The sequence below is a fragment of the Papio anubis genome, chromosome 4 (genome assembly GCF_008728515.1).
Source record: "Papio anubis isolate 15944 chromosome 4, Panubis1.0, whole genome shotgun sequence".
NCBI classification, from domain to species: domain Eukaryota; kingdom Metazoa; phylum Chordata; class Mammalia; order Primates; family Cercopithecidae; genus Papio; species Papio anubis.
In genome coordinates, this window is record NC_044979.1 from 169,657,365 (window position 1) to 169,671,897 (window position 14,533).

Consider the following 14,533-nt stretch of genomic DNA (forward strand, 5'->3'; position numbering starts at 1 on the left):
AGAAATTGTCTTAATTCATAATCTCTGAAGGTCAGTAGGAGGAGTCGTTTGTGTTCAGCTGAGGACCATTTTAAACTTGTTTTTGAAAATGCAATTCGGCCGGGCGCGGTGGCTCAAGCCTGTAATCCCAGCACTTTGGGAGGCCGAGACGGGCGGATCACGAGGTCAGGAGATCGAGACCATCCTGGCTAACACGGTGAAACCCCGTCTCTACTAAAAAATACAAAAAACTAGCCGGGCGAAGTGGCGGGTGCCTGTAGTCCCAGCTACTCGGGAGGCTGAGGCAGGAGAATGGCGTGAACCCGAGAGGAGGAGCTTGCAGTGAGCTGAGATCCGGCCATTGCACTGCAGCCTGGGTGACAGAGCAAGACTCCGTCTCAAGAAAAAAAAAAAAGAAAATGCAATTCAAGGTTCCCCCCGGCAGCAGAATGGGGCCTGGTTTGGATCACCCTTATCAGGGATTGGGACAATATCTCAGGCCTCTAACTTATTAACACTAAATAAACCATTGGCGCACGACCTGGAACTGGGCGGCTCAGAGGCCTGGGAGTCACTCCCGGCTCTGGATTTGCTGGGGTCTCTTTCGGGCCTCTGAGACTACCTCCCCTTTGTGTCTGCACATGCTCACCCTGACACCCTCATCTGCTCTGCGGGACAGACAAGGTGTTGGTGTGGAAAATTCTTACTGTATTCCTGGGTGTCTGAAAGGCAAAGATGTCATTTGTGCTAGAAGGGAGCAGTGGCAGGAGAGGCTCATTTAGACCCATGCTAAAAAGGGGCAGGTATCTTACTGAATCATAGTAACAGTCACCCTTTGCCAGAACCACGTCACTCACTCCAGGGCTGCACGGAGCTTGCGGTTCTCTTTCCACTAGATGGGGCTGAGCTGAGACTGAGAGGAAACTATACAAGAAAGTGCGGTCCGTATTTCAGCATTGGGCTTGTGTGCCTTGTAAAAGGATGCCTCTGCTCTGTTTCTACCAGGTCTGATTTTACAGCAGTGAGATTGGGCTGGCTTCCAAATGCCTGTGTATAAGAACTCTTAAGTAGAAGGTGTTTTTCTTGCCTGTTTTGCCCCTTTTTTGCCTGTTTTGCCCCTTCTTTGCCTGTTCTCATCTGCATTAACATTTGGATAGGTGCTTATAGCAGGGATTTGCTGGCCTACATATAAGATGCCCTTCTATTTACGGGTAAGCAGAATGATAAAAATAACCAGCTCCATGGTGAATCAGTGGAATTTTACTGACTTGCTTCCCAAATGTGTCTGCAGCTTACTCGAAGAGCGCTGGCACCCTCTCTAGAGGAGATTGATTCTCCTCTATAGCTTTCCCGTTAGCTAACATTTCCATGTTCTCGTGCCTTCCTGCCAGCATTCTGACCCCGTTCTCGTGTGTAGGTACTCCACACCAGGTTTTCAGACAGGGCTGCTGTGGCCTTGGAGGTTTCTTTTTAGTGGCAGTGCCCCAAGATTTGTAAGGATTCTGCAGCAGGTTTAGTGTTAGTGGTTTTGAAAACATATGAGACCCAACAGATATACAAAGAAATGGGGCTTTTCCATACAGAGGGTACCTCAGTTTGAAGGTGAATAATTCACGGCCTTGGTGAAGCCTGAATCCAACAAGGTTTAACTGAGATGGTCTAGGAACTGGCATTTAGACAGATCTGTTTCCTATCTTCAAAAAGGCTCAAGGATGCTTCAGGGCTGCAAAGCCCTCCCCTCCCCCTCCCCCGTCCCCGCACCCACTGTGAGCCACTGAGTGCTTCAGTGGAAATTTCCACTTGTCTGCTAGGGAGAAGGGGAGGGTGAGAGAGACAAAGAATGTAACTCAAATTCAAGCAAGCTCTTTTTATGGAAAACTTGTAAATACAGGGTTAAGACGAAAGTGAATAAAGAAAATACAACCTTTACATTTAAGGGCACTATAAGAAAACACATTTTTTCCCCCGAACAACTAGGGGAGTGGGGGAAGGGCTGGCAGCTCCAGGCAGTCTGCATGGGTGACTGAATGGTGGAGGGGCTAGTCCTCTCCAGGGGAGGGGCAGAAGGGACATGAGAGCTGCTGACTTACAGCCATGCTGCTGTGAATGGAGTGTTTTTGATGGCATTGTTTTCCAGTATTGGGCGCAGTCTGTCTTGGGGAAGCCATTTCCTCTAGTGTTTGCAGATCTCTAGAGGGTTTGGGCCATGTAGTACAGAGTTTTGGAGCATGTGAGTGTCTTAAGAAATACAAAGGAGGGCACATTATCACCTTGAAGATCATGTGGGAAGTTCTACATAGGAAGAAGTTCACTGTTGCTCCAGCTTCTGAACCTCTGGTGTCTGCAGTAAGAAATGCATCAGTGTACTGAACCTTTCTTGGTTCCTTCTTGCCTGGCATCAGTCATCTCCTCACTTCCACTTCTGCAGAGTTAGTGTCCATTAAAGTTACATGCTTTTCTATAGAAAAGAGAGATGCTTTTGTGAAGCTGATAGCAACTTTATAGAAGTGATTCTATAATTAGCACCACACATGGGAAAACAAACCTTTAAAATGTAAACACTGCTTGGCTTTGTGTTCAAGGTGATGCTGGTGTTTGCATGGATCCTGGCTACCTGGTATGTGGAACAGTGTCACTTGTACCATGTAGCACATGGTCAAAGGTGCTGGGAATGTGTAACGTAATTAGATTTTAGACTATTTTCCCAAAATGATCGTCTGTTTATTGATTCAGTCACCAAAAGTAGAAGTGGAAAATGGAAAACTAGCTATTTGAAGAGCTTTTGTTCAGTAAGAATGTCAGTTTTGGGGCATGTCTAGGCAGTTGCAATGCAGTCAAATCCAAACGTTTGTACCTTGAGTGAGGAGTTGATCGTGAGTCCACGTGCGTTAGGACTTCTGGTCTTGTGTTTTGATTCTGCCTAGTTTGGCTGGGGAAGAAGCAGACACTGATAGTTCATTGTGGCTGCGGAGTCCTCTTGATTCTCTCTTTTCCCAGGGTCAGGAGGAAGTTGGGACAGAGGGCTCTAACTCCCCTGGAGACACTGAGCCCCTTTTCTGGTCACCTTCCCTTGAACAGCAGCTCCTCTGGTTGTTAGAATGGTTTCTCCATGGCAACCTTCATGAGGATGTAGGGAGCAGGTATCAAGGGAGTTCCAAGGCCATTTTTTCAGCCTAACTTGCATTTTTGTAGGTCTCTTGTGGACTTGTGCTGTCATGAGAAAGGGATCCTCGCAGGCATCAAAAGCCGCCCAGCCCCACTACTACACACAGGTTGTTTCTAGGCCTTACTTTCTTCATGTGTAAAAATAGAAATGCGAGACTGTACTTAGTGTTGTCATAGCTGTAAAAAATCTCATTCTCAGTCCTTAGGTCATCTGTAGTTAGCAAAGCCCAGCAGTGAGTCGGGTCCGTAACCGCCATGTCATTGCCACAGTCTCCCACAGGACTGCAGTGGAAGCCGCTCTTACAGGCTCTCTGCCCAGCTGGGCTGCATATTCCAGGAGGATGAGACCATGTGTGCCTCATCCCTTTAGCCTCCTGAGGTTTGCTATAGTAGATGCTCATGAACAAGTTAAGTTTGCCCAGATAAATAGGTAAGAAGAAAAGGATATATACTGGAAACAACCAGGAATTGGTCAAGGTTGTTCCTGTATGAGAAAGCCATAATGCACCATTTGTCTGTGTACTTGGGTCACTGAAGCAGGCAGAGATTGTCTTTGTCATGGACTTCTGGTCAGTTGTCTCGTGGCCTGGGAGGGACAGCTTGGTTCCCTGGGAGAAGAGGTCAGGAGGGGGTTGGTAAGAGGTTCAACTTTGGAGAGTGGCGAATACAGTAAGGTCTGCCTGTCTCGGAGTCACTTCTCACCTTCGCTATTTCGGTGGCATTTTTCTTTCTGTGGAAACTTCCACGGTGTAATAGGGAGCCGTGGGAGTGGAAGCAGTCTTTGCCCACATCAGCCCCGGGTGCGGATCAGCAGGACGACACGCATGAGATGCCGGTCACCAGCTGTGCATACCGGCTTGTGCTCATTTGGTTGGTTGCTGAAGGAGCGTTGTCATGCCTGGTGGCAGGAAGTCAGAACAGTTAAGAGGGTGAAGGCAAGAGGGGTTTTGGTAGCAAGAGGGAGCCTCCCGAAGCTAGGAAAGCCCAGTGTTAGGACTTCCAGGTCTTCATCTAGGATTTCTCTTTATCCTTGAGAATCCTCTATCATGTGGGTACTAGGTAGCAGGAGATATAGTATACAGAGTGGGGAGCTGTAGGGTCTGGACTCTCACTTTGTGACCTGGGGCCTATCACTTCCCCTCTGGGCTTCAGTTTGCTCATGTGAAAGGTTTGGACTGCGTTGTCTTTATGGTCCTTTCCAGCACTTCCATTCTGTGATTCTGTAACCCATTTGGTCCCAAAGCTATCTGTGGTTTCTTGTGTCTTGGAGTCAAAAGACCTGCTCTGTTTGAATTCTGGCAGTGACCACTTCATAACTGAGTGACCTTGGGCTAATTACTTAACCTTTTTGAGTCTCTCTTCTTAACTACATTAAATCGTAAGACTCAAAGGAGGCAACGTGTAGGAAACCACTTTGAAGACTCCTAGAGGAGTATTGTTGCTGGGGAGAGGACTGTTGGACCCCAACCAACACTCGGCACCACTTTCTCTTCTTCCCTTTCCTCAATTGCCACACGGAGTGGAGCTGCCACTTCTCTTTCATGCTCTTCCTCAAAAGCTGTCTGAAAGCTGTGAAAGCACTTTGAAAATTAGAGAGTCTTATGAAAGACACTTCTTTGTTAAGTTCGGAAATATGAGGTTTCTGATATATCTGGCTTCCAGTTTCCATCCTTGGGTATTCGTTTTACTCTTATCACAAAATAGAATCCAAAAGCTTTGGGTGTATTTCTTAGGATTTTTGAGTGAGTGCTGAGTATACAGAGAACACTTCCAGAGGGCTGGATGAGAACTGATTAGTGGACAGTTGAGTTGGTTGTTGGCATCTGTAAACATACTTTCTCTTAGAACACGTTGAGACTCCTAGGCTAGCTCACAAGCCTCTAACCCTGTGAAGCAGTTGAATGGAAAATGGAGGAAAGCAGTGCTTGCTATGAACAATATCATAAGTAAGACCAAGACAGCCCCAGAGGTGCTATTTGAATAAATTGAATACTTGACTTTAAGGAAGGGCAGGCTTAACCTGTGAACTCTCTGGAGGGAGGGACATGGAGCACTCGGCAGTGGTGGTGTCTGGGTTACTTGATGGGCAGAGCATGTCAGGCTCTTGCTTCCCTCCTGATGCATGGCATTTCAGCAGCACATTACTCTAAGCACAGGGCTTCAAGTGGAATGAAGCAAGAGAGGAAGCCTTCTAGGGAAACTGGACAAGGCCGAGGAAGAGGAGGGAGCTCAGAGAAAAACTACTTGTTATAGACTTCAGTGTGGTGGGAATGTTGGCAGACAGGGTGAGGTTATAACTTGTCTGTGGTAGATTGGAGGACATTTTGATGAATACTGAGTGAAAGAGCAAATGGATAAATGGGAAGGAAAAAAGTGTTGGGGTGAGAGTTCCCTATACTGCCCACCAGGTGGCCAAATGGAATTATTGCAGGGCAGGGGGAGTGACTGGCTAAAAGGCTGAGGGTTGCAAGGAGGAGGTGATTTGAGGTTGATCACACTATTTTAAGCTCTGTTCCAGAGCCTAACTCAAAGTAAGTAATCAATAATTAAATCTTGAATAAACAAGTAATTCATAAGTTGGGTCATTGCAACCCTATTACCTGCTTATATATGGAGTAGAAATAAGCAGGTGGAATTAAACCTTGGAAAATGTGGCCAGGATTATGTGTAGTTTTCAGAGTGAGCCCAAGTGGCAGTCTTGTCTGAGCAAATGGGCAAGTCACTGCTTCAAGAAGTTTGTGGGAGCCAATTTCTACGCGCACCGGAAGACGGAGGTCCTCTTTCCTTGCCTAACGCAGCCATGGCTTGTGGTCCCAAGAAGCATCTGAAGCGGGTAGCAGCTCCAAAGCATTGGATGCTGGATAAATTGACCGGTGTGTTTGCTCCTTATCCATCCACCGGTCCCCACAAGTTGAGAGAGTGTCTCCCCCTCATCATTTTCCTGAGGAACAGACTTAAGTATGCCCTGACAGGAGATTTGCATGCAGCGGTTCATTAAGATCGATGGCAAGGTCCGAACTGATATAACCTACCCTGCTGGATTCATGGATGTCATGAGCATTGACAAGACGGGAGAGAATTTCCGTCTGATCTATGACACCAAGGGTCGCTTTGCTGTACATTGTATTACACCTGAGGAGGCCAAGTACAAGTTATGCAAAGTGAGAAAGATCTTTGTGAGCACAAAAGGAGTCCCTCATCTGGTGACTCATGATGCCCACACCATCCGCTACCCCGATCCCCTCATCAAGGTGAATGATACCATTCAGATTGATTTGGAGACTGGCAAGATTACTGATTTCATCAAGTTCGACACTGGTAACCTGTGTATGGTGACTGGAGGTGCTAACCTGGGAAGAATTGGTGTGATCACCAACAGAGAGAGGCATCCTGGATCTTTTGACGTGGTTCACGTGAAAGATGCCAATGGCAACGGCTTTGCCACTCGACTTTCCAACATTTTTGTTACTGGCAAGGGCAACAAACCATGGATTTCTCTTCCCCGAGGAAAGGGTATCCGCCTCACCATTGCTGAAGAGAGAGACAAAAGACTGGCGGCCAAACAGAGCAGTGGGTGAAATGGGTCCCTGGGTGCCATGTCAGACCTTTGTACGTAATTAAAAATATTGTGGCAGGATTAAAAAAAAAAAAAAAAAAAGAAGTTTGTGGGATAGTGGATTCATTTGTACCATTTTTATTTCGTCGCTTAAGGAACTCTGGGAGTCTTCATCAGCTGTAATTGCTCCCTGTTGCCCCCATCCCACATCAGCTTAGTCACCAAGTACTGCCCATTCAGCTTCTTAACTGCCATTTTAAAATCAACAGCTTTATAGAGATAATTAGCATATAATAAACTGCATATATTTAAAGTGTATATTTAATAAAGTTTCACATATGTATACATCCACAAGTCACCACAGTCAAGATGATAAACATATTTGCCAACCCTAAAATTTCCTCCTCCCCCTTTGATTCCTCCCTCTACTTGTCCTTCATCCCAAGCAGCCACTGATCTGCTTTCTTTCACTGTAGATGTTTTTCAACTTTATGATGGTGCGGAAGTGATGGCAGATACAGTAGCAGCCGTACTGGAGTACTCAAACAACCATTCTGTTTTTCAGTCTTAGTAAATATTCCATAAAATTACATAAGCTATTCAACACTTAATGTAAAATACGGTTTGTGTTAGATGATTTTACACAACTGTAGGCTAATGTAAGTGTTCTGGGCATTTGGCTAAGTGATGTTAGGTTAGGTGTATTAAATGCGTTTTCAACATAAAATATTTTCAACTTATGATGGGTTTATCGAGATGCATGTATTTTAAGTTGAGGAATATCTTTTTTTTTTAGACTTACATAGATAGAATTGGATGGTATGGTCCCCTTTTATTCTAGTTTCTTTCCCTCAGCGTAATTGTTTTGAGATCAGTAGTGTGTATCAAGTTTACTCCTCTTCATTGCTGAGTAGTATGGCATTGTGTGTGGTGAATTTTTTTTTTTTTTTTCCAGTTTGGGGTTGTTATAGGTACAGCTGCTGTGAACATTTGTGTACAAGTTGTTGTGTGGACACATGCTTTAATTTCTTTGGGGTAAATACCTAGGAGTGGAATGGCTAGATCATAATGGTAGGTGTATGTTTAGAAAAATGCCAAACTGTTTTTTCAAAATCGTTGTCATTTGCATTCCCACCAGCAATGTATATGAGAGCCGGTTTTTCTTTTCTTTTCTTTTCTTTTTTTTTTTTTTTGTGGTGGGGTAGGGCTACCCCAAAGGACAGACTGGTTTATTGGGCAGCAGCCAGGAAAATCAGCAGTTGGACTTGGCCACATGCTCCAGCTCATCCTTCTTCTTGATGGCATAGGAGTTGGAGGAGCCCTTGGTGACATTCATGAGTTCATCTGCCAGGCACTCAGCAATAGTCTTGATCTTCTGGAAGGCAGCCTCATGAGTGCCTGCGCACAGCAACCAGGTGGCCTGATTCACATGGTGTAGTGGGGACATGTTCACAGCCTGTCATATCACAGTGCCTGCTCACCCGATGCATGTGGAGTCCTCCTGGGGCCCACCATTGATGATGGTGTTCACCAGGGCCTGCAGAGGGTTCTCGCCTGTGAGCAGGTGGATGAAATTGAAGGCACGCTTGATGATGTGCACAGTCATGAGCTTCTTGCTGTTGTGGCCGTGCATCATCATGGAGTTAGTGAGGGGCTCCACAGTGGGGCACTGAGCTTTGCAGAAGCATGTGGCAGCATAAGGCCCTGCACTGTGAGGCAGGTACTTGGCATACTTCTCCTTCACTGCAATGTAATCCTGCAGGGAAATGTCACTGATCTGCACATCATCATTTGTGCTGCATCATTGATCTGCACATCATCCACTTCCCAGAGAGCTTGGTGTCAGGGGTCTCTGCCACCACTGGTGCTGCTGTCTCCCACTCGGTCATCCTGAGGGCACAGCCCGCGTGTCTCTGTTGCTCAGTATGGACCTTGTGCCACCCTGGAGTGCCAGTTTTTTTTTTTTTTTTTTTTGAGACGGAATCTTGCTCTGCTGCCCAGGCTGGAGTGCAGTGGTGTGATCTCTACTTACTGCAACCTCTGCCTCCCAGGTTCAAGCAATCCCCCTGCTTCAGCCTCCCGAGTAGCTGGAATTACAGGTGCCCGCCACCATGCCTGGCTAATTTTTGTATTTTTAGTAGACATGGGGTTTCACCATGTTGGCCAGGCTGGTCTCGAACTCCTGACCTCAGGTGATCCACCCACCTCGGCCTCCCAAAGTGCTGGGATTATACAGGCATGAGCCACCGCACCCATGGAGTGCCAGTTTTTTCACATCCCTGCCTACACTTGGTGTGGTCAGCCTTTTTAATTTTACAGCACTTTAGTAGGTATCTCTTTGTGGTTTTAATTTGCATTTCTCTCACGACTAATGGTTTTAGGCATCTTTTCATGTGCTGCTTTGCCATCATACGTCTTCTGTGAAATGTCTGTTCAAATCTTATGACCATTGTTCAAAATTTTTTTTTAATTAAGTTTTGAGTTATTTGTATTCTAGATACAAGTCCTTTATCAGACTTGTAATTCACAGATCTTAGTGGTTTATCTTTTTATTCAAACAGCCAGTTTTTAATTTTGGTGAAGTCTAATTTATCAATTTTTTTCTATTATAGATTTTGGTTTTGGTGTTGTGTCTAAGGAAACTTTGCTTAATCCAAATTTACAAAAGCTTCTAATTTTGTAGCTTTATATTTTACATTTAAATCTGTGTTCCATTTTGAGTTAATTTTTTAAATGGTACAAGTAGAGAATAAAGTTCCCTTTTTTTGCTTATGGATACTGGATTATTTTAGCACCATTTATTGTAAATCTCTATGTCTGTACTCTCTGTTCTAGTCGTTTGATCTCTCTGTGTATTCATACGTGAATATCATACTGTCTTGATGGCCATAGCTTTATAATAAGTCTTGAAATCAGGTGGTGTTAGTCCTTCAACTTACATTCTCTGTCCGAGTTGTTTTGACTGTTTTAGGTCCATTACGAACTTTCTAATCAATTTTCTAGGGTTTTGATTGAGGTTCTACTGAATCTCAATGATTTTATTTGAATAAAATAAATAATAGATCTCAATTTTTGTTTAACTTGGAGAGGGTTGACATCTAAATTTTGAATCTTCGTACCCATGAACAAGATACACCTAATAGGTTTTGTTTCTTTCAGCAACATTTTGTAGTTTTGCATACCTTTTGTCTGATTTCTCTGTAAGTATTGAACATTTAATTCAAGGTCTGATTATTTGTTGCTAGCATATAGAAATAACATTGATTTTTGTATCTTGCAATCCTGCTAAACTCATTAGTTTTAATTTTTTTAATAGATTTTTTAATACTTTCTTGAAACACAGTCATGTCATATGCAAATAAGGCAGTCTCACTCTTTCCTTATAAGTCTGGATACCTATTCTTTTTCTTGCCTTATTGCACTGGCTAGAACCTCCAGTTCAGTGTTGAATAGAAGTGACAGTGGGCTTTCTGGTTTGTTCCCAGTCTTACGGGAAGCGCATTTAGATGTTCACCAGTTGGTGAAATATCAGCTGTAGATTTTTCAAAGATGCTCTTTATAAGTTTGAGGGAGGTCACTTCTATCCCTAGTTTGCTGAGATTTTTTTTTTTTTTTTAAATCAGGAATGGCTATGGATTTTGTTAAATGCTTTCATTTGTGTTTGTTGAAATGATCATATGATGTTTTCTTTTTTAGTTTGTTAATATGTTTTAGTTTGAATTACATTTTTTTTTCAATCTTGTTAAGCCAATCTTGCATTCTTGGGATAAAGCTTGCTTGGTCATGGTATGTTGTATTTTTTAATATATGATAGTAGTCAGTTTGCTAAAATTTTGTTTTGAATTTTAAAATGTGTATTCTTGAGGGACATTCGTCTGATTTCTTGTAATGTCTTTGGTTTGGGTATAGGGTAATGCTGGCTTCATAGAACAAATTGAGATGTGTCTTCCTTTTTTCTCGATGAATTTGTATCAGAATTGGTATTTTTGCCTTAAATGTTTGGTGTGGTTCACCAGTGAAGTCGTTTGGGGCCTGTAGTATTCTTTGTGGGAAGCTGCTAAACTTCATGTATTTCTTTAATAAGCTATAGGGCTTAAGGGTTTAAACTACACATATTTCTTTAATAACATATAGGGCCATTCAGCTTATCTGTATCTTCTTGAGTGAGGTTTGGTAGTCTGTGTTTTTCAAGGAATTTGATCATTTCATCTTGAGTTGTTAAATTTAATGCTTTTTTTTGAGACAGGGTCTCACTCTGTCACCCAGGCTGGAATGCACTGATACAATCACGGCTCACTGCAGCCTGGACCTCTGGGGTTCAAGTCATCCTCCCACTTCAGCCTCCCCATTACCTGGGACTACAGGCACACACCACCATGCCTAGCTAATTTTTGTAGTTTTCGTGGAGATGAGGTTTCACCATGTTGCTCAGGCTTTTCTCAGACTCCTGGTGTCAACTGATCTGCTTGTCTAGGCCTCCCAAAGTGCTGGGATTACAGGTGTGAGCCCCGGCACCCGACCTTGCAAAAACTTTTAATAATATTTCCTATTATTTTAATATTTATGAAATCCGTAGTCGTTTCACCTTTCTCATTCCCAGTGCTGATAATTTACCTTACCTCTTTTTACTCACCAGTCTGGCTATAGAGGCATGTCAGTTTTACTCATCTTCTCCATGAACTAGTGTTTGGTTTCATTGATGTTCTCTGGTTTTCTTTTTTCTGCGTTAGGGATTTCTCCTCTCTCCCTCTCTTCTGTCATCTTACTGATTTAATTTGCTCTTTTCCCAGTTTCTTAAAGTAGAAGCTGAGACTATTGATTTGAGGCCTTTTTTCTTTTCTTACCTAGGCATTTAGTATATATGAATTTCCTGACAAGTATTGCTTTCATGGCATCCCCCCAATTTTGATTTGTGGCATTTTTTCATTCAATTCAAAGTACTTTGTAATTTCCCTTTTGATTTCTCTTCTACCTGTTTGTCCAGCTTATTTAGATATCTGTTTAGTTTCCAAGTATTTAGGCATTTTTCCAAGATTTTTGTGTATAACTTGAATCCCTTTATGTTATATGGCCCAGAGTATAGTTGACTTTGATAAATGTTCTGTGTACACTTAGGAGGAATGTCTATCCTGCGATTGTTGGGTAAAGGGTTCTATAAATGTCAGTTAATTCCAGTCGGTTAATGTTGGTGTTCACTTTTTCTGTATCCTTGGTGATTTTCTGTATAAGTAGTTCTATCGATTACTGAAAGGGGAATGTTAAAAGGCTTCAGCTGTGATTCTGGACGTGTCCATTTCTCTGTTCAGTTCTGCTGTTCTTATATGTTGAAGCTCTGTTATCTGGTGCATGTATATTTAAGATTATTATATCTTCTTGGTGAACTCGTCATTATGTATTGTCTCTTTTTATCACTGGTAATCTTCTTTGCTCTGAAGTCTGCTTTGTCTGATGTTAGTATAGCCATTTGAGCTTTCTTTTGATTAGTGTTTTTCGTTGGTATATATTTTTCTCTCCTTTTATTTAATTATATGTTTACTTGAATAATTATTCCACTAAGCTTGACTTAAGAGTCACTTGGTAAATTTTCTTACAAGTTTTGAACCTCTTTGCCTTTGTCTGGAATTGCACAAGGTGCCATCCCTTTTCTCATAAGTTCCTTCCTTGCTGAATTTGTTCCTTTTCAACTTGATCTTTCCAGCTTCCTGTGAGAGTTCCACATTTCATGCTAACACCACCATGGTCAAAGATTTACTCTGGACCTGCTCCGTGTTCATTCGGGGTGCTAGGGATAACACCAGAGCCTTTCTTCCTATGGCAATTGTGCTTTAGTGGAGTGAGGCAGACAGTAAGCAAATGCACACTGTGCCAGTGGTGAGAACGTGCTCTGTGGAACAAAACAAAGCCTTGAGTGAGGGCAGTGGAGAGTGAGGGGCCTTGGTGGAGCTAGGAGGGTGCTGCTTTAGGAGAGTGGGCACACAGAGCGCCTCTCTGAGAGAGTGACATTTGGACAGAGACATGCTTAGAATTAGAAGCAAGGGATGAGCTACATGGAAGTTGGGCAGAGAACATTTCCAACAGAAGGACCAGTGAGTGCAAAGGCCTGGGAGGGGAATGTGCCTGGGAGTCCTGAGAACCACATGTATGGCTAGACAAGGCAAATGATGCCGAAAAGATCATAGTTTTAACCAGCTAGAACATTGCAGGATTGTGAAATACTGCGCTGAAAACTTATCTTTAGTCACATAATTGTCCAAACCAAATAGTACAAGGGAGGTTTAACCTTTTAGGTCTGCGAGGAGCAGGGAGTGGGTAGGGATGGGCTTTTTCCTTGCACTGTCATCCAGCAGGCTGCTGAGGACCTTGTCAATCTTTGAAGACCAGTGAGCCGTGCAGGATGCCCATCGACATTAGTCTGGTTTGAGTGATGAGTGGTAAATTCTTTTTCTTACTTCCAGTAATTTTCTTTTTGTTCCTTGTCCATGTTGAACATAGTTATAGACCAGTCCCATGCCTTTCTTAATCTTTTCCCATATTTGTGGGCTCATGGTTCTCTTAGGTGTGTTAGTTCACAGGGAAAATCCTTTAAAAAGTTGGAAGAATAGCTAATAGATGTTTTCACACACACACAACATTCATTAATAGTTTGGAAAATTCAGTCTCGTCCATGGATTATAAGTTTCCCCCATACTTTCTAGTACTTCATACCATCTGTAGTGTCACAGTGTATTTTTGCTGCCGTAAAGCTGGTTTGGATTCATATTTTCACAAGAGTGTAATGGGAAAGACCATAGAAAAAGGGAGATTGGGCGTAACACTGCAATTCTGTTTAGCTGGTCAGCTGGTAGTTTCTGTTGTGACAAAGGTATGTGTTTGTGTGTAGTTGATGTCTGTAGTGAAGTACAGTGGAAACATTGACCAAAATAGTAGAATTGTTACAATTCAAATGCAGACACTCACAAGTTTTTATTTTATTGCAGGTATTTCTTGGTGGATTTTTATGCACCCACCACAACTGTTGAAAGCGTGGTGGAGCACTTGTCTCGAGACATAGATGTGATTAGAGGGAATATCGTCAAACACCCTCTGACCCAGGAACTAAAAGAATGTGAAGGGATTGTCCCAGTCCCACCTGAAGAAAAATTATATTCCACAAAGAAGAGGAGGAAGTGAAAAGATTTGCCAGATTTTAGCCGTATCCCTTCACATTTGAGCAGCATGGATGAGAAGGAAGAGTTTGCAAGTTTGGCCTTTATATAAACATGTGTTGCAGGTGCTGTTTGATTTTTCTAAGGTATTTTTAGCCCTTGATCCCCTTTGCTTGTGAGAGGTGGGGAACTGCTTATTGACAGCTTCTCTGTAACCTGCAGTACCAGTGGATCATTCTTGATTTTGTTTTCATTAGTGTCATTTCTTTGTCAGTGAGGACTTTTCCCCTTACAACAGTAACACCATTTTTTGAAGAGCAAAACTTACAATACCTCCTGGGATCGTGAGCTAGTCATTCAGCCTGTATAACCATGTGGAAATAAAAATTGATGACCAATGTATTATATGGACAACTTTTGCTTTGAGTAATAAACTTGATTGTAGGAATACAGGAGGTGTTTTGTCCCTTTACTTACCACAGCGCCGTGCACTTCCAGGGCTCTGCAGCTCTGGTGTAGCTGGCAGTGTCGGGGAGGCATTACCCAGTACCCACTGGGGTCCAGAGCCTGGGTGGGGCAGGGGAGGAGGGGTGTGTCTCTCTGTTCCTTACTGGGTTCGCTACACAATCGGTGACTTTTCCCCACACACCTCACTCGTCGTCGTGGTGGGTGCTGCTCTTTGTGGTGG

The 14,533-nt window shown here is 43.2% G+C and overlaps 2 protein-coding genes and 1 pseudogene across 2 annotated transcripts in view; 2 read left to right on the forward strand and 1 right to left on the reverse strand.

Annotated features, from left to right (window-relative positions):
* The window catches only part of MRPS6 (mitochondrial ribosomal protein S6), a 67,843-nt gene extending 53,546 nt beyond the window's left edge, over positions 1-14,297 (forward strand). The window contains exon 3 of the mRNA XM_009202297.1: positions 13,678-14,297. Within this exon, the coding sequence (XP_009200561.1) occupies positions 13,678-13,870 (193 nt within the window). The 3' untranslated portion in view covers positions 13,871-14,297. The remainder of the gene's footprint in view (positions 1-13,677) is intronic.
* RPS4X (ribosomal protein S4, X-linked) lies at positions 6,126-6,722 on the forward strand. Its single transcript, NM_001168790.1, has one exon. The coding sequence runs from the start codon at positions 6,126-6,128 to the stop codon at positions 6,720-6,722; it is 597 nt and encodes a 198-aa protein (NP_001162261.1).
* LOC101025242 lies at positions 7,934-8,589 on the reverse strand (annotated as a pseudogene).
* Positions 14,298-14,533: the final 236 nt, after the last annotated feature.

Excerpts from the sequence above, each read along its gene's own strand:
- RPS4X (NM_001168790.1), top strand. The coding sequence starts at position 6,126 with ATGCAGCGGTTCATTAAGATCGATGGCAAGGTCCGAACTGATATAACC.